This window comes from Sparus aurata, chromosome 13 (genome assembly GCF_900880675.1).
Source record: "Sparus aurata chromosome 13, fSpaAur1.1, whole genome shotgun sequence".
Taxonomy (NCBI): domain Eukaryota; kingdom Metazoa; phylum Chordata; class Actinopteri; order Spariformes; family Sparidae; genus Sparus; species Sparus aurata.
Genome location: NC_044199.1, coordinates 28,341,504 through 28,361,668, shown reverse-complemented (window position 1 = coordinate 28,361,668; position 20,165 = coordinate 28,341,504). Strand labels below are relative to the sequence as shown.

The window sequence follows — 20,165 nt, the reverse complement described above, 5'->3', positions numbered from 1 at the left end:
ATGTATCTTAGGGATCCCTCTAAATCCAGTGGTAAGGAAGAAGATGTATATTCGAAGAGCCACACTTTGAACTTAAAAAAAAAACAACAACTTCCAATCCATTTGTTGCAGCCACGACACCCGAACGTCAAACAATGGCAGCAGTGTTTGTTATAGAAAAGTTCACAGGTGAAATACAGCTGAACACTGACACTTTTTGTATATATGGTCACCATGGATATCTTCAAAAAGAGTTAAAAACAAAGAAAAATGTTATACCCCATCATCCTTCTATCTCTGTCTTTCGCTTTTTAGTATTTCAAAGTATTTGCTTAGGATTGTGATTTCATTTTGGGGTTTTTGTCCCATTTTTTCTGTGGATCTTTGGTTCATATCCACATGTCTATAATTAACTTTATTTGATTTATTTACTGAAGTGTGAAATTCATGCGAAAACTGAACAATTGTTAGTGCTTGTTAGTGTTTGTTTTGTCTCCTGGTAATAACTTGGAAAAGTCCATGTGTTAGTTGTTAATAGCCTGTTCATTTCCGTGATTCATCTATGGATTACAATAACACTCAAACTCAACTGTGAGCCAATTTTGGAAACAGTCACGCTTTTCACGACTGTCTTTTTTGTAAAATTGATGAATTGCCAAAGTCTCATTTCTCAAGTTACCGTGATTGTGACAGACATCAGCGAAAATAGACGGCTAATGACGTTGCCCAACAACTTTCACATGTGTGGTTTAGTGGAAATCTTCCACACTTACCAACCTGGACACATGTGGCTTCCTGGGAATTCATGAACAAAATCCCCTCCCACCAACCATTCTCTTGAGAAATACCATGAAGTCATTCATTAATGTTGAAGGTGGCGTAATTTTGATACAGCCTCGGGCGTAGCTTTGTTGTTGATTTCTGCATCACTTGTCTGAGATGAAATTCCCCTTAAACTGCCACCGCCACTATAATGAGTTTTCAAAACATGTCTGGTTGCCTCCTGTGTTCAGGGGTTTGTTGGAACCTGAAACTGCTTCAAGGGAGGTTGGAAGTTTCCTTTAAGAGCTGCCAGAGATTGCGTCAGCGCCTCATGACTTATGACGAGGAAGCCTCAAAGGAATACTTTTGGAGAGACAGAACTTTAAAAAAAAACACATGTGCTAATGCTAATGTACAGTATATGACCCGGAATATAACTGAATCACCCCTGGTGGTCCAATTTAAATCAAGGCTGTGTGGTCAACATGCATCATAAAAGTGGCAGTGATGTATTCAGATTTGAGTACTTTGAGCCCCTAGAAATACATTAGGAAGAAGAAGAAGAAGAAGAAGAAGAAGAAGAAGAAGAAGAAGAAGAAGAAGAAGGAAGAAGTATATGAAGAGAAGACAAAGAGAAGACAGAGAATATGAAGAGGAGGACAAAGAAAAATAGTAGAAGAAGAAGAAGAAGAAGACAAAGGTGAAGGCGAAGAAGAAGAAAAAGAAGAGTAAGATGAAGAAGAAGACGAACATGAAGGGGAAGGTGAAGAAAAAGAAGAGGAAGAGAAGAGAAGAAGAAGAGAAGACAAAGAAGAAGAGGAAGAAGAAGAGGAAGAGGAGGAAGAAGAAGACAAATAGATGACGAAGAAGAAGGTGAAGATTAAGACACTGAAGAAGACGACGATGAAGACGACGCAATCGTTTGATAGAATCATCAACCATTTTGAAAATCAGTTCATTGTTCAGTTGCTGTTTTGGCAAATTCAGGCAAAAAAACAAATTTCTTGGTTTCTTCCTCTTTTTGTGCACATTTCCTTTTTTTTTTTTTTGTCTTATTTGACTTCCATTCAGATATTAACAGGTTGCGTGTTGTTGTTGTTATTGCAGCACACAGAGACAATGATTCATGGCATATCGTCGAGCCAGTGGAGCAGGATAGATAACTCACAACACGACGCGTCGACCGGACAGGTTTTTGACTTCTCAATGAGTATCTCAGAATCAAACCTCCACAATAACTGTGCTGACCTCCAGTAACCCATCCTGCAACATTGTTTTTTGGCTGATTATTATCTGTATATTACTTGAACTTCTAAAACAAGACTTTCAGTACTATTTGTATGGTAGTTAGTAATGATTTCAACACAACATCCTTTCTTTAACTCGAGTATGACTTCTGTGTTGTGTCTTTTTACAGAAAATGCTACATGCTGTATGTATGTGTAAAAATTCAACCATGAAAAAGATAAATCATAATGTCTGCAAAAATACGATTATGACGCACAATGCCCTTTAAAAGCAACCTAAATTCTACAATCTGGCAGGTGTTCTGGCAGGCGTTCGGTTGCATTCATCTGTGGTAGCTTTCACATGCTCGGCATCTCTTCTTACACTTCACCCTCCTTCTGCACATCAGACATGTTCCCTGAGTGGCACTCACCTCTTTGTAGGATATCCATTTGTAAGGCTGGTTCGGGAGCCGCGAGCCTAAGCAAGGTCCATCACCTGAGTGACACACAGCGAGACAACGTATTGAAGCCAAAAACATTATGAATCTTCAACATTTCTGAGGTCGACACAGCTTCACATTTTAAAAAAACATGTTAGAAGCCCTGATGTTAATGTCATGGAAGAACTTTTTACGAGTACTAAAATAAAAATACAGACAGAATTTTTCTTGTCCTTGATTCTTTATTCAACAAAACAAAGAAGTCTGCAGAGTATGGAACGAAAGAATATAACAAATGCAATCTTTTTATGCACTGACTTTTTTCCTGTCATCCCTCCTTCTAAATTGTTTTCAACCAATGGGGCTGATTTTCCTTATGCAAGTCACAACTGACCAATAACACGAGTTCCCCTAACTCTAAGACCAAAAGGGGCTTTTACCTTAAACACTGATTATCTTAAAGTCAAACCATGCCGGTTTAAAGAAGCTTTGCTCACAATTGTTTTATAACAACAATGTTCAAAATAACTGAACAATGTGAGAGGGGTTGTTCACACAGACGAGGCTAAATATAACCTTGAGTATTAGGTCATCTTTTTGTTGTCTGGCCTGAAACTTTACTATTTTGGTTCACTCTCACCGCTCTCTTTTTGTAGTTTTCTGCAGCTGTTTTCAGCAAAATGCCTTTAAAATCCCACTGTGCACTACCTGCTCTGCACCAACAGCAGACAGACACGGAATAACGGAGTAACACAACACGTTACTTATAATATATCAGTGATATATCACTACAGTTATGTCACGTAACATGCTACAACAGAAGTGAAGCGTTTATGAGTATTTTAAGAACCCATCCACACCAACATGACCACATCAACCATATAAATATAGGCTGTGCGCGTGTTTAATACAGACGAGCCTATAAGTTCTTTGTTCTGTGTCTGTGTGACTGAAATGAGCTGTATTTCGTAGGCCTAATGATGAAGCCTAATCCTCAGAGCGTACTTTAATTTACATTCTTGAATCAAAGACGCCCATGAATTCCTTGTTCTGTGGACTAAGAGATTTTTTTCTTGTCCCGTCATTACTGGCTACATTATAGAAGGTGTAGGTCTGATGTGCGTCATATGACTGAGCCTACAATCAAATATCTATTCCTATCTCATATGAGACTTTGATCCTTTGTCTGCCTATATCGGTTATTTTGGCATTTTGTTGAAAATCACAAAAAGTAGTGTCATTTTTGTGATGCATTTAGCATATTTATTTATATGTCACTCAGGAGTTGTTAAAGAAAGAGCTCAAACACAGCAAAGTGTGCCATATCAACTTAAAAAGCTTCATTAAAGGCTTTTTTCTATTTTCACTCAGATATTCAAATCGATGAAAATCCATAACAATGCAGTGCTCATGGGATGTCCTCCACCTGAGCGATTTACTGATCATTCATTTCGCTGAGTCACGTTTGAGTCCAAACCCCAATGAACAACAGTAAGTGAGTCACTTCTGCAGGTGTGCTGGAGTGCTATTAGGAGCATCTCTCTGCATCGTGAGTCAGTCGCTTAGTGAGCCCTGACACTGTTACCGTCGGCAACCAGAGGCCTCATTTTAAATCCCGCAGTCAGGACACGATTGGATGTTTTATGGTCAGACCACAGCTTTGTTTGACTGTGTCCTATTTTTGTCTGCTGGATTGTATTATTGTCTGCAAAGAGAAAATTAACAGGATCACAGTGCGTGTGTGTGTGTCTGTGTGTGTGTGTGTGTGTGTGTGTGTGTGCATACTTTAAGCAGCCTCAAAACTCATCCAACTTATTTGTCTATTTTTCTGTGGATGGCACCTTTCATTAGTGTTCCCGGGAAGTTACAACCTGACTCTGGATCAAAATCGACCAATGAACTGGGCAATAAAATGTTAGCACAATGTCATTTCAATAAAAATAAAACAGAGACAGTACTGTTAGTAATCAGCTCGGTCATGGAAGCGCTATTTGCTAAAAGCTCCAATTATGATGCGTCTCTGCCAAAGACTTATGGAAGTTGTAGTTGTCATTCTCCATACCAGTTTAATCTTGTTTAAAATAATGAGATGCTGACTTTTTTTACTATGATGTGTATGATTTATACACAGTATATACAGTGCTCAATATGCTCTGTTATATTGGCCATTTTTCGGTCATGCACCTTTACACTTCCTGGAAAAAAGTATTTTTCAGTGTTTCTTCAAGCTTTTTCGATCAGCTCATAGCGATTCTTGGAGAAACTATCTCCATATATATATATATATAAAGAAGTCTGTTTAGTTTGGAATGGTGATTGCAAATAAGCCAAAACTGTGAGTGTGGAAAATGACAGCGTGACTGAGAGAAATGGCAGTCAAGTTACATCTGGAAAGTTTTTTTTGTGAAGACAGAGGAGATGTGTTCGATAAGATCTGGTACCCTGTATGGAACTTTTTTACATGGTAAGGACTAATGGACTAATGTGCTGTGAAATAAGTTAAGCACTGTGCTGTACATTCTACTTTAAATAACTATGTATATATATGTCTGCTTTTCTATTTCACTAAACTTTATGTATTCAATCTAATTGTTAAAGTGGTTATTGTTATTAATACTTCCAGGATGCGCATTGTTATCTGTGTTTTTTCCCCCCTTTCCCCTGCCTTCTTCTATGATGTGTTCATATTCCTGGTCTGACAAAAATATATCTGTAAAGGTATATTGATAAGCAGTATTTAATCAAATTTACATTATAACATTATTGATCTTTAATTACGCTCCTTGCAAATTAATTTGTTCTTTTAGCTTTTATTACATGTTTTTTCTATACTTTTTTTTATCTTGTCGAGGAGACGAAAGCAAATAACTTCATTGAATATATAAAAGTATATGCTGTCATGTCATAAAGATATATAAATTAAACCTATAACACGGACAGAAAATGTATATATTACATATAGGCTTTAGGCTGAAGGAAAGAAATAATGAAATAAACACAGAGAGAGTGTGAACATCTGTCACATCATACCCACCAGATATGTGGAGGCCTCTCTGGAAGACCTCGTACATGGTCTTGGCGTCATCGTGGTAATGAGTCAGCAGCTGGGAGCTGTCGCACATCATGGACCTGCGGCCGCCACTCTCATGCTGAAGCGAAGAGAGAGAGAGACGAAGAAACTGTGTAAGTCAGCATCACAACTTTCTCTCTGAACTCAAACAAAATAAACAGAAGAAGGTATAATTCCTCTCTGTAATAACAACAGTGTTGAATAGATACCAACACCAGAGGGAGAGTAGGAATATAATTGCTTTCCTCGTTCTCCAAATGATAATCCATCACTTTTAATAGCTGACAAATGCACATAAAAATATCTTAGCTGCCGAGTTGAACTGAGCTCGCCTTTGTTCCCCGGTGTCAAAATCACTGATGCATTCTGGGTGAGTTCACTCTCATAAAGGGCCAAACGGATGAGGCAAAGTCCTTTTTTGCAAATTGAGTCATTTGTTCGGAAAAGATTAAGGAACCTGGTGCGAGTGCATTCGTGTGTCCGTGCATGCATGTGTGTGCCTGTCAGATGTTAGATCGCCACTTCAAACACCTTCTCAGGTTACTAAAACAGAGAACCTCACAGCCACAAAGAGCCCTTCAGAGGACTTTCACATTGACTACGGGTGCTGCCAGCCACACCTGTCGGTAAGAGGGCAGGTGGCTGTGGTCGGTTTGTGCGGCAGACAGAGCGCGTATTTGGTTTGGTTAGGACGGCGCCAATGACACGCTTCACACACAGCTAGAGTCAAAACAAAGCACGTTTTAGTAACGGCTAACACTCTGGTGGCCATTTTCCTCTGACGTCACGCTCAGGATGGGAAGCTCAAAAGCTGGAATAATGCTGCTGTGCTCTTGGTTAGAAGTCATAAAAATATAGGGGAATCTGACAACCTGTTATCATTTCACTGCTTCATGATGGATCAGCAACTGAAAATATGATGGAGACTAAAGGGATAAAGAGCCACATTTGAAGATAAAACAACATGTGTTATATCCCTTTAGCAAATGTTAGCCTTACCGTTGTTTTACATCCATCCATTTCACTTCCAGTCTTTAAGGTGCAATATGTAAGAATTGGGGGCAGCATATCATGAGAGTAATTGTTAATTGCTGCAAACTATAGCCTCTTGTTAGCCGTGTGCTAGCAGCACAGTATGGGAGCTCGGAGCACCACAGGAGTGCTGTTGTTTGTGAGCCGGGGCTATCTGGTTAGCATGCTAACGTCAATAGATATCTCTGCAACACAATACATAGACGCCATAATGTTATATTCAGCCTGTTAAGCATTAAAGCGTTAAAGGTACAAATCGCACCTTCGAATAAATGTGTCAAAGGTGTAAGTCGATAGTTTACAATTTTTTTTCCTTCCCTATCGTATCGTGTAACACTAGCAAAGAGGAGGCTAATGTTAGCAAGGAAGTGATGAGATGACAACAATGTTGAGCTGTGGGTTGTCAAATGTGTTGTTTTATCTTTAATTATGGCCTGCAGTCCTTCCAGATTTTCACTATCTATCATGTTATCAGTGTTAAAGTGATCACAGTTTGTCAAATTTGAGCTTCCCTCACTGAACGTGATGTCTGAGGAAAATAGCCGACAGTGGATATGGCCTATGAAGTCAGTTTTTTTTTTTTCAACCAAAGGACATGAGAGTTTTAACAAAGTAATATAAATCTTAAGCAAATTGCTGTAATAATACACTCTACTTAAAATCTAATTTCCTTATTTTGACAAAGGTACGACACGTAATGATTATGAGTAAAAATAATTTTTTAACCGTCCTTTACTGCCTTATCTTTGATTGGTGCTCAGATTCGAGTGTCTCTTTAATCAGAATATAAAAATAATTCATGTATTTTTCTTTTCACATGAGATCATCTTCGTGTTGGCCGGTCTTTCTGTCAGGTTGCAGTCAAGCTCCACCGTTGGCGTATGTCGCCTGACAGGTAAATCCCAGGGGAAAAAAAATACCTGAACACAAAGCACTCTATCCTGCTCTTGAAGCTCATTTATGTGAGTGTATGACAACAATTGAAGGTGACCTGAATGAGTGTATTAGCATTAGCAACTTGGATTTTTCAAACCTGGATTTTGGGAGTGTTGGAGAAAAACATCTGGGCAGAAAGGCAAAAATGGAATTTTCTGGAACTAAGGTGCAAATTAACTTGGTGTGTGGTTGTAAATGAGAACCATTGTGCTCCTATTCATGCATCCATGAATCTATTTGTGTGTGTGAGTGTGTGCTCCATCTTACCGGCACCTCCTCAGACTGGTGCAGCAGGCTGCAGGGTGGCTTGATGGGGCGGGGCCTGGTGGCCAGCCAGTACGCCAGCACGGCGGTCAGAGCGCCGATGCCCACCAGCGTGGAGGTCGGCAGGGAGCGAAAGAACTGGCCGAGATCTTCCATCTCCGGTATCCTGAGGCCGCTCATCATCTCCTGGGCCTGCATCTTCTCCATCAGAGTGGAACTCAGCTCTGCAGGACAGAGGAGACATTTTGACTTATAAGTTAAGTTGAAGTTGAGAAGCTGGAAAGACGATTGACTCAACATGAAAGACAACCTTTGCATTAAATGTGACCCTTAACATTGCACTTATATAATAGAGTTAGATGTAAAATGTGCGTGTAATTGAAAATACTTTAAGTCACTGATTATGGCATGATTGTCTTTTGAGCGTAAAAAGTAATGTTGCTTTTTTTGTGCATGTACAGCAGTAACATTATGACTGAATCCACTGTATGAAATCTGAATACTACTTTGACACAGTGGCAAACAAATCTGTAAAACAAGACGTGAAATGTTTTAAGCCAACTTCTTATCAATCAGCATGTATATTTTCTTAGAAGGGGGTTAAAATCAATATTTGGTGGAATAATTGTGACATTCAATCAAAGCTTTTATGCAGTGAGGTGTAATAAAAATACCCAAAAGTCATAAATGGGTAAAAGTATAGATAGTGTGTAACAATATATTTTCTAATAATTCTGGAATCAGTTTTGTTTTTATAAGGCTGTTTTCCCAAAATGTATATTAATATAAAAATGTAAAACTCTGGCTCTGATGCACACAATTCTGCAAAGTAACTAGTAGTTATCTGAAAATGTAGTGGATTACAAAGTACCATATGTAGTGGAGTGGCAAGATAAGTAACTGGAAATTGAGTTGGAGCACGGTACTAGAGTTAATGTAGCCTACCTAATCACTTTCCATCACTGCTTTTAAGTGTCAGGACCTAATCATCGCTTAATTAAGCTCAACGAGGTGTGCTGAGGGAAGTATTTATAAAATGTCTCGGAGGTCTGCGAACCAGTTCTGGTGAAAAATAGAAACAAAACGCAACGACTTACTAAATGTATGCAATTCTGTGAGCTGATGACATATAAATCCACATGAACCACCTACACCCAGGCGGTCGTTTAACAGTTTGTCTGACCTGCATATTTTTCCACTGCAGGAAACCCACACATGCAATCCTCACGTAGTATTTCCTAAGCGAGATGTCAAACATTTAAAAAAGGAGAAGTGAGGTACAAATTTATCACGCGCGCGCATGCAAAACTAGACCCTCCTACAAATTTCTCACGCTCGTGCTGAAAACCACTTTGAGCGCGGGTTGCCTTGTTGATGAGTGTGTTCGACCCTGATGCTCCTCCACCTGGATCCTGTGACCTTAAACACATCATTTACTCCTGAACAAACAGTGACTGAAGGGTCTTCCCCCGCATTCCTACTCTTACTGTAAAAGTGGCTCAGAATAGCTCAGCTACACTACAGCAATGAGAGGTGGTGGATGAAACGCAATCCAGATGCTACACACACACACACACACACACTGTGAGATGCATTTATCTGAGGGGGAGGCGGGCTGCAGCTCTGACTGGAGGGTTTCCTTCCCTCCCCCCTGGGAAATGAGTCAGAGACAGCACCACCTGATCCAACGAATGGCGTCGAGGCACTGCTGCAGCTCACGACCAATCAGAATCACTTCCTGTCTGCTAATGCTCTCTCGCTCTCTCTCTCCACATGCGCAGAGCCACAGACACCAACATGCAGTGAGGCTGATAGGTATAAATATCTGGGACCATGGGACTTCCTTATTCACTCATTATTTTAAGTAGATGCACAATCACTACACTACTGGGGGAACACAAAGGGAGGCTGGATCAAACAAACGTGTGCGTGGGTGAGAGCAGATTAAAATCAAGGAACAGACAAGATCAGTGACTTTGTGACTCTTGGGATGGGTTGTATGAAAAGGTGATGCAAAGTGGCTCCTAACGGCAAGTTAGCATCATCTGCAAGTTTGTTTTTCTTCTCATTATTATTTGAAACATAATATATAATCATTTACTTTTTCTTTCAAATTCATGTTCTGAAAGGAGCAGTTCACCCAAAATGACAATTAAGAGCAGATTTGTAGTCCTCGAAACATTCCCGGAGCTTCTTGGCGAAACAGAGTTGCAGCAATCTGCTAAACAACTGAAGTAGATGGCGATTTGTTTTATAACGTGTAAAAAGCAACCCAACAAGCACAAAATGGCTCCATAAAGCTCATCCCATGTAATTGTGTCTCCAAAGCCCAGAGATACACAATTGGTCATTGAAATCACCACTGGAGCTGGTAAGCTAAAAATGTTAAATTTGTTAAAAAAAAAATATATAGCTTTGTGCCAAAACATGTTTAATGCTTTGTTTAATGCAAAATGTAATAGATTGGATGAAGTGAGTGCTGAAAAAAACATTTAAAAAATGACGCAAAACAAGGCCGAATTATCAGGGTGGATAGTCAGCATTTTTCTGATTATTGGTGTCAGTGATTGATTGCCAATAAAATAAATTGATCAAAAAATGCCCTACTTTGGCTCTAATGGATCATTCTTCCTCTGGCTGTCGTCACCACCAGTGGTCTCACTCAATATCCCACCCACAACATATCTGATTGCTTAGCTGTCACAAATAATAGCCTATTAACACTGAAATATCTGACTTTGAATAGTATCTAGTCACTAAAGTTATCAAATTGTAATATAGTAATAGGAATGGGAGTATAAAGTAGCAGAAAATGGAAATACTCAAGTAAATCTAAGGGCTGTATAGTAGGTTCTCAAGTTAAGTACCTCAAATTGTACTTAAAAACAGTATTTGAGTTGAGAATTGTAGTTTAATACATTTAATGACTGGTTATACTAGGTGTTTATTTACTAGTAATTGGTATCATCCTTAAAAAAACAAATGAGTTAATCCCCAGTGTAAATGACTGGAGACCATTTTTCAATTTCATCTTTTTTTCCTTTGTTTTATTTACATTCTAAACGGGTCCTCAGCTACTTCAGTTGTTTTTTGGGTGAACTGTTCTTTGAAAACTTACCAGCACACACATCTACATGCATTACTCACATGCTGTCACGCTTAGCGTTGTTTCCCACACACACACATGGTCATGCTGTCATCAGGCATTGCGGTCAGAGCGGCACTGACATACGGTATGACACGACATCTACAGATACAGCTATCGCTCAGCAATCGCTTTGATTCGAGTCAGAAGCACAGTACCTTCTGCTGCGCTACAGTGAATTCCCTGCATGACACCGCTTTCCCGGACTCTGCTCTTTTTGGGCTCAAATCCTCTTATTTCAATTTATCTCGGTTTGTTTCTGTTCACATAGAAACTATCACCTGTTACTGAAAAACACACAGCATGACGGGTTCCTGTGATGTGTCTGAAAACTGTACTGCCTCTATAATACCGCAAAACTCCTCTACTTCTCTTTTTTGCTGCACTGATCGGATATTTCCTCTTTTTCTGCTGTCCCTTTCTGCTTCTGCAGTTCCAGTAAGCTTGACGGGGGATCAGAGCTGTCCAAGTGCTGGGAAACCACGGCAAGTAGCAGAAACTGTATTGGAGCTAAATGACACTCTTCGTTGGCATGTGTGTGGACGTCGACGCGGTTACAATGTCAAGGTTAATTCTGGGATGAAACGTTCTGCCCTGTTGGGTACACAGAGCGGCCCACTGCGCGCTGCTGGAATTTGTCCGACAGTTAGACTTCATTAGTGAAAAGTGACGTGACAAATTGAAAACACAACCTGGCTCAGATTCAGGTATTTGGAGGGAACTTTGAGAAACGTTCTTGAGAGCCGAGCATCTAGAAGTGGGGTTAAAAAAATGTAAAACGAGGGGACAAATTGAGAACAGAAAGACATCACAGAGAAAGATTTATCTCATGACGTTATTAATTCTACTGTATCAAAAACTTTACATTGTTTTAAAGTGTAATAATATGGAAAAATTCTCCTTCGCTTCCTGGCCACCAGCCAAGACAACCACATCAACCACACAAGATGTCTAACACTGAAATCTAACACATCTATGCACATCTGTACGAGGAATGTGTCAGAAATAAGTTATCAAAAATACCCAAATTGGTACATGAACAGCTATAAAAGTAAACGCCCAGAATGCAAAGCGCAAAAATGCTACGTGTACTAAATAAAACTGAAAACAGTTGTGTTTGAGGTGTTTGACATCAGTCTTGTGTGCATTTCACAGGAGCCACAATTGGAACAGGGTTAGCCTCGCTTAGAATCCAGACTATAAACAGGAAGTAACAGCTGGCTTTACTCTACATAAAGTAGAGTCTGACCAATATATCGATTGGCTGTCAGAAATATTAGTATCGGTATATATGTTTTGCGATATCAGCTGACTAAACCTTTTTGGTTTTCCAGACAGTAATCCAAAATAAGTGCTTTGGGTGTGGAAATGAACTAGTAAATTGTACCGTTTCAATGTCATTCTAGACAGTAATGTTTACTGTTAGCCTTCAAAATACCCTGCCTCCATTAAATTTCATTAAAAGCGTGTTTGATGACCACATGATTGTGTTTTGGCCAATATATCGATATCAGAATAATTGCACTTCTTACCACCGTTAATGGTATTGGCCCCCAAAAAACTGTGTAATGGTCGGGCCCTCAAACAAAGGGTCTCCCCCTCTTTTCTGATTTTATGCTAAACTAGGCTAACAACTTTCGGTCTTCAGGACCATACTCAAAATGCTGACATGGGATTGATAGGAATCTAAACATCAATATCTTGGAAATAAAGCTAACAAGCAAATTTCCCAAATGAAACGTACAACATATAGAGGACCCCCCCCCCCAAAAAAAAAAATTTAAAAAAGATTTTTCACTTCTCTAAAACTACTTTTATTTAGTCATTTTGTTGCTATGGTAACAATGAGTTTCATCCCCAATCAGAAAAAAGTGTCAGTATTTGGCTTTCTCCAGGAAGTTATATTTAGTGAGTGTGGTTTTGGTTTATTGTTTTACACCAAAATACCAGGGGAAATTCCTTGTAAACCCACTGGGCAATCAACCTGATTCTGATTAAGTCAAACACAGAGCTGACACACAGCTTTGATTGGCTTGTACAAAACAAGTGAATATTTCCCCCACATACACTGTGTTTTCCACATTACACTACATATCTACTACATCATTGTTCTGCTCCATATCGCAGTACGGATGATGTATCCAAACAGTTCTGATGGGGGGGATCGATGACAAAGCACCAGCCAGGCTGGCAGCACTACACACACACACACACACACACACACACACGCACACACACAGACAAACAGACAAGATAATTTCCATGTCGTGCCAACAGGACATGAACAGCTGAACCGTGTCATATAAAAACAAACAAACCTCCCTGCTATCAAACACATCATCAACTACAGCCATCATGTCTGCCTCCTCTGGTGCAGAAACAGTAATCTGACTCGTTCTACAATTGTGGAGGAAGCCTTGACTTCATTTCACAAGTAATCAAATAGTAGAAAGTCAATAATAAATGTGTTTAATCATGATGATGAGCACTTCCAAAATGATTTTGAGAGTTAAATGTTAAACAGAAATATATTGAGACTATGAAAAGCTATTATCAAGCTATTATGGGAATGATTTGCCCAGTGGATGCTCCATAATTAAAAGCGAAACTCTCTCTCAACTTTCATTACAAAGACACATCGACTGGCTAAATAAGACAGCTCTATTCGAGCAAAACATTTCCAGTTTCTCAAGCCTAGTCGCCAAGATACAATGTTAGCAGTTAACTTTTCTGCAAAACCACAGACACTTCCAGCATCGGTAGGTGGAGGGGACGGCGGTGGAAAACAAAAGATGAGGGTGTCAAAACTGCGACTTCAGTGGGTGCCTGCGTTGTGTTTTTTGCTGTGTTTGTGGCTGCTAAAACCATATGTAACACACGGGAAGTGGGGCCTTCTGCAGCAGTGTTTGTATCGACAGAATCAGGTGTTTTAAAGGGAACTGCAGGACATTTCCAACTGTGTTTGTGGCGACCAAAAGAAGTATGTTTTCCTAACCCTAACCAAGTGGTTTTGGTGCCTTAACCTAACCAGAGCATAAGCACAGAGAGAAATTGAAAATATACCCAAAACTAATGTAAAGTTTCCCCATAAAGAAATGTACAGCTTGAACTTATCTGTGGTTTTGCAGTGGTTTATTATTTATCCGACAATTGGGTTGAACTTCTCAGATACAGCTGGAGGGACACATTTTGGCGCTGATCTTTGTACTATTATGACATTAAAAATAGAATGTATCATTATTATTAAGTTTCAAACCATTTGAGACTATAACTGCCACAGTACTGGTCCAAATTGAGATGACGGATAGATGACATATTTATTTCACAATGTGGTCAGATGGCACGCTTGATTGATTTTGTATTAAAAGTTCAGATGTTCTCCGTGAACGTTGACGCATCGCTGTAATCAGAAGTGGGCTCTGAAGATGACACACATATATAACGGAGCTCGCTGCATGTGCCTTTGTGTTGCCTCCAACGGCTAATGTGGCCTGGCTGCAGGGATGACAGAGACACAGTGGATGAGTTGGTGTTTGAAAATGGATGCAAAGGAGGGGAAACAGCACTCAACCAGCTCTAAATATAGACAGACTTCATAACCTACTAACACCAATGAGCAGATAGCTGGAATAGAGGAGGCTGGGTTTGTCTTCACTCAACCTTTTGGGAGTAAAAAAGATTTAGGTTTGACGTGTCCGTGGTTGTTTAGCAGAGATCGTAGAAAGTAAAAGTAGCAGTATACTTACACTTCATATACTTAAAGTACTAAAAGTAAATACTCATTATACAGAATGGTGTATTTCAGAACAATGTGTAATATGTCATTGGATTATAATTATGTATGTATGAATGTATTAATCCCTTTAATGTTGTAGCTGGTAACAGTGGTTAAACTACTTTATACATGCTGAATAGCTTGTGAAGGGATCTATAATATTTGATCTTAATCTTAAATATGACATCACTGACTATATAGTATAGTTTAAAAAATTCAAACATTAACTAAGATGATTGACAGAATGTGAAGCAAAAAAGTGTTTTGGACATCTATGTACAGTCTCACAGAGATATTGATTGAAGTTAGCATGCTAATCCCCTAGCTAGCCCCTAGCTATCCCTAGAGTAGGTAGTCTGATAGTAAAAAAAATGCTAGCTGCACAGCTAACTGAGCTAACAAGCTAACAGAAACAACACTTAGCAGCAGTTACCCCAATATTTGTGGCTGAATCTTTACCTAATCTAAATCTACAAAACAACTTGTCACTAAATTTGTCAAATAAATCTAGTAGAGTAATTGCAATATTACCCTCGAAAATGTAATGAAGTAGATGTACAATGTAAATGTAAATACTCAAAGTACAAGTACCTCACAATTGAGTAGATTTACTGGACAAAAAAACACTTTACAAAGGTAAAGATCTTGGCTGTAGAGTCTGTTGCTCTATTATGTTGAATTGTACTGATTAAGAGTATTTTGTTGTTGTATAACTATATATAATGTGTAAAGCAAGATGCCATGTTACATCACATTTTGTAACCCAACACTCATCTACAACATCTGGAAATTATCCACATCGGCTGACTCATGATTGAACACCACACTCCTGGCACCTGTTTGTGCAGAAACAGCCTCTCACATGGAGCCCTGCAGGGTTAAACAACCCACTGAATGCTACAATGCAGGCATGCTAGCGCGCCACATCTCCCTGCCACGGAATGGCCCGCCAGCAGCAGGAGACTCACAGCCTGCCAGACACCTAATTGGCCTCCAGGAGAGATGCAAACATCAAACTGTCCGTCTTGCATCTCTTTTTCTCTCTCTCTCTGTTCTGTTCTCGTCTGCATTTTCCTGTCCGACTGACATTAAAGAAAAAAACAAAACTGTCAGGTTTCTTATAACATGAAAGTTATAACACATCTGACCTGATTGTAAACGTAATGCCAACCTCTGACGACTGACTCAGGCTGAAAATGTTTCCCCTTAAAGGGTAGCTCCACCAATTTCACACATTAAAGTCTTTACTTGAGGAGTCTTGAGTTCTGCTGCATGATGCGAAAAAGCAGTAAAAATCCTTTTGTTGCTCCAGAGGAAGCTGCATGTAATCTGATAAATTGGATCCTGTGATGTCCAATCGGTGGTTTAGTTGCATTATGGGTAAAGTTGGCGCCAGGTTTTGAAAAGCAGTCCCCTGTTTTAGCATGGCACTTACAGACAAAAAATTTAAAAATCAATACAGCAGAACCAGACATGTCACCTTTCTTATTCCATGCATTCTTCTTCCTTTTTCAAACCTGGTGCCTACACTGGAGGCAATTTATCCAAAGCAAGAGCAAGAAATTAATTTATAGTGCTTTTTCACATCATGCAGTAGTACTCCTCAAGACCTGTAAACACATTTTAATGTGGAAAATTGGTGGAGTTAGGAGACAAGGTAATGTCAGGCTGGGTGCTGTGTGGGAGGCAGTGAAAAAGGTCTTATGAATCAATTATCCCTCGACTCTGTCCCATTTCAGGGGCAGATGAAAACGCCATGATGCCTGATTTGACAGACTCCTCCAAGAATGCGCGACAGCCAGTGTTTCCTTCACTCAAGGTGACTCTGAGGTGAATACTCGGTACGCCGTCCCATTGAAGGAGGACGTGTACGAACCCTCGGTCCTCTACCGACCACGTCTGTGGAAGCAGCCGCTGAAATTTAACGCAGATTTAATTTGACACCGAGAATACATTTTCAGTCGCTCCAGTAAGATTCAAACCCCATGTCTGATCGCTTGTTTGACGAGCCAAATGTCTCAATCCAAAATGGACCTCACGGTTAAAATCAGACTGCATAGGAAATTTTGGATAAACAGGGTCCTTTGCTCAGCTGCTTCAACGTTCTCTCCACTACAGCCTGCAGCTCTGTTTGGTGTCTAACTCTCTGTCCTGTCCCTTAGTAACCTAAATAAAACACCCCAGGGACACACACACACACACACACACACACACACACACACACACACACACACATAAACGTACACATCGAGGTCTTTAAGTCCATCCCTGTTGCCGTCTACAAAGATTGTTGCTGCAGCTGGTGTGACAGAAGCGCAGCAGGTCGGCAGCATCCCCATCAGCAACAACAATGACCTTTATCAGCATGTGAACTCAACGACCTCGGAGTCTAATTTGCAAAATCAAGAGCACATCACGCCATGAAAATCTGGTGCGTTTACAGCTCGAGCATTCAGATGACGAGCAATAAATGAATGCGCAGGTAGGTTTGACGTCGAGCTCGGGGGATGAAGGGCTGCTGGCTGGTGTGTCTCGCAGTTGAAACCTTCTCCTTACTCAAAGGTCCACGTCTGATTGTTATTTAAGGTCGGGGAGCTGGAATGATCGACGGGAAACAAATTAACATTAAATCAATTAATTAACATCGCGTCTCAACACATCTTACATGTCTTATGTCTTTGATTGCGAAAAAAGCGCTGCTGTAAAACAACTTGAAAACCAACAGAGGTAAATTCCAAGGGATCCTGCAAATGGTTGAGTTTGTTGATGACAATTGGACAAGATTTATTCCGGAGACTGTTTTCTGAAGCACTATCTCTCTCGTACACTTACTTACGGGAAGATGGGAACAACAGACCTGAGTCTGTAAATGTAATCTAGCTATCAACAATTAAGTGGTAATGAAGGTTTTTGGTAAAATCTCAGAACCTATCGTCTATTATCTGACGACGATTGGGCCTCCAGGAGCAGTGATTAATGTACCGGTGTAGCCAGCGGTTATCTGGGCCACGACTACCTCCTCTATGTGCCGGTTACTATTTACACTCTAAATACTAATCTAAGAAGTGAAAATGGAGTTAGAGATGACATGGTAGCTAATCCGGATAAACAGATATCTGTATCCGAATTTCAAAAACAAATAAAAAGCTCAATTGTTACACAATAAACCTTTATAAGGACTTTATTGCTGCAATCTAGGTTACATTGTCAGACTCTGGTCTATTTCTTTTGCGTTCCAAACTTCCTGTATGCATCTGTGGCTTTTTAGTATATCAGCCGGGATAGAGATTATGATTAAAACTGTGAGATTGCAGACTGTCTGCCCGGCAACAGTCCCTTTAAAGCTTCATCATCAGACGAATTTACACTTCGGCCAGTGACACTCTTTTGCTCTTCACATGGATTATCAAACGTCTTTAGCCAATGCTACCAGTAGGACAACATTTCTAAACGTGACAACACTGACCCAGCGTTTTTGTGGATTGAGCACGGCATTGTCACAACATGAAATTAAACACTTGACCTAAAGAAATGTAAAGTTTCAACATAGCCGTGGTTTGCAGAAATGTACACTGGGTAACTGGGCTGCCCGTGACTGACACTTAAGCTTACAACATGCTTTTTGTTGACCGTTTCCTGGATTGAATTTAGGATCTGTTGTAGGTCTGTCATTAAAATGCTAATCTGACGTGATTTTTGTCAGGACAGCAAACAGGCGAAACAAAATACAATCAAGACTGGCGAAAAAATGTTGATGCAACGTCAGTCGATATCTGGTTCTGTGGGACCATCCGCAGACAAACACTCAGCCCGAGAGCCTGACAGATGTGCACAGTCGAACATGGAGCTGAGGGAACATAATTCAAACTGTGTCATATCTATTACAAAACATCTAGAGCACATGCCGTGGGTGAACAGCTGGATTAAAAAAAATAAACTTTGGACACAGGATGTCCGAATCCTACAGCCCAGGTTTTTTTTTTCAATGCTATAAAATGTATCAGAACTAGCAAGTGAAATCCTTACAGCTGGAGGTATCACCTCAGAAGTCTAAACTAGATTGGGGTAGAAAAACAACGTCTGAGCTCACACAAAAGACTGAGTATGCACTGAGATACACTGATGTGTAAAATTCTACCAAAGTGTTTGATTTCACTGCGGCTTTTGAGTTGTTGAAACCCAACGTGCAAAAAACATTTCCAGCTGTCTCCACTGCCATAAAAACCTTATTGTGTCCCACAAGTGGCAGTATTTTTGGAACAGAAGGACATTCGACTGATTGTGCATGTTGCATTACCACAAATGGCATCTAAAGTGTCTCTGAGTAGTCGCTTGTGAAACACACCAGTCAATCCATTTAAATTAAAAATTGTCAACATATTGATTTTGAACTGCTGCACAGAGGCTTGTTTAACGCTGCAATACTTCTGTGTCATCATTCTTGAGGAATCCGGTTTGGTGCAGCGTGAGCACCGCAAGCTAACAGGGATGTTAGAGGCTTGTGAATGGGCCCGTTAGACTTCCTGTGACCTCTGAGGCTTAAAGCGGAGGAAACGCAACCCTTCCCCGTCCTTAAGTCCCACCCCATCGGCCCATCTGAGGGCCGTCACCAATGATTAGAGTCCAGCGTGGGGAGATTACAGCCTATTAGCACAGAGACGGATGACCAGTAGTAACCTCACTACTGCACTCTATTTAAAGACGTCCCACTCGGCTTTCTCCTCTTCTTTAGATGCAATTTTTTTAACTTGCACCACATCTTTATTTTTTCCTATTTTAACCACGGGTGCTTAATCATCGTTGCACAGCAGAACCTAATCTCTCGCTCTTTTTAACCACTCATCCTTATCGCTGTCTGCCGTTACTCGACTCGAGACCACCCTCGAGGAGTGAAACCACAACTTCTTCCTGTCACCGCTACCGAGGCACATTTGCACAGACACCGTTACACCCTGTGCACACAAAAACCGGAAAAAGCCATTTCCCGTCCCGAACTGAGATGCAGCACAACAGGTTATTGCAGTCATCATTCATAAAAGAAAAACCTCATAACACGCTGCAGAGAAACGAAGGGAGGGAGTTAAGCAGGAATTCTACACTCAGAAATATGTTAAAATTAAAGGTGCAGCATTGAGGTAAAAAGAGACATAAAGATCAAGCACAGGCTAAAAAGATCTAAACTGTATTTGCATTGCGGAAGGGTTAAAGCAGCTGCGGTGGAGGCAGCGGCACTTACAAAGGCGTCGGAGGCAGCCAGGCAGCCGGTGAGGGGTGATGTGTCTCTGTGTATTCGTGTGTGTGTGTATGTGTGTGTGTGTGTGTGTGTGTGTGTGTGTGAGTGTGTGTGTGTGCTGTGTCAAGGGGCCTCAGGCGGATATCACATCACCCTGTGCAAACTAGTGATTACCTTCCCATTGCCACCGGCCAGATTAAGCTGAGGCAAGCAAGAGGAAGGCAGCGAGATGCGTTTCGGCCTGGTTTGGGCCTGGCTGGCCTCCGTATCACACCACCCTCAGCTCGGCAGACGCTGCGC

The 20,165-nt window shown here is 40.5% G+C and overlaps 1 protein-coding gene across 3 annotated transcripts in view; it reads right to left on the bottom strand.

The window, feature by feature from the left end:
• Window positions 1-20,165, bottom strand: part of acsl6 (acyl-CoA synthetase long chain family member 6) — a 49,933-nt gene that overhangs the window by 21,877 nt on the left and 7,891 nt on the right. For 2 of the 3 annotated variants that reach the window (XM_030437945.1, XM_030437943.1), the window contains exons 2-4: window positions 7,716-7,936; window positions 5,445-5,559; window positions 2,402-2,466 (exon numbers count right to left, since the gene is read on the bottom strand). In XM_030437945.1, coding sequence (XP_030293805.1) covers window positions 2,402-2,466; window positions 5,445-5,559; window positions 7,716-7,919 — 384 coding nt within the window. In that variant the 5' untranslated portion in view covers window positions 7,920-7,936. Of the gene's footprint in view, window positions 1-2,401; window positions 2,467-5,444; window positions 5,560-7,715; window positions 7,937-19,868; window positions 19,950-20,165 lie in introns of those variants that run through there. The other variant, XM_030437944.1, reaches the window with a different exon arrangement.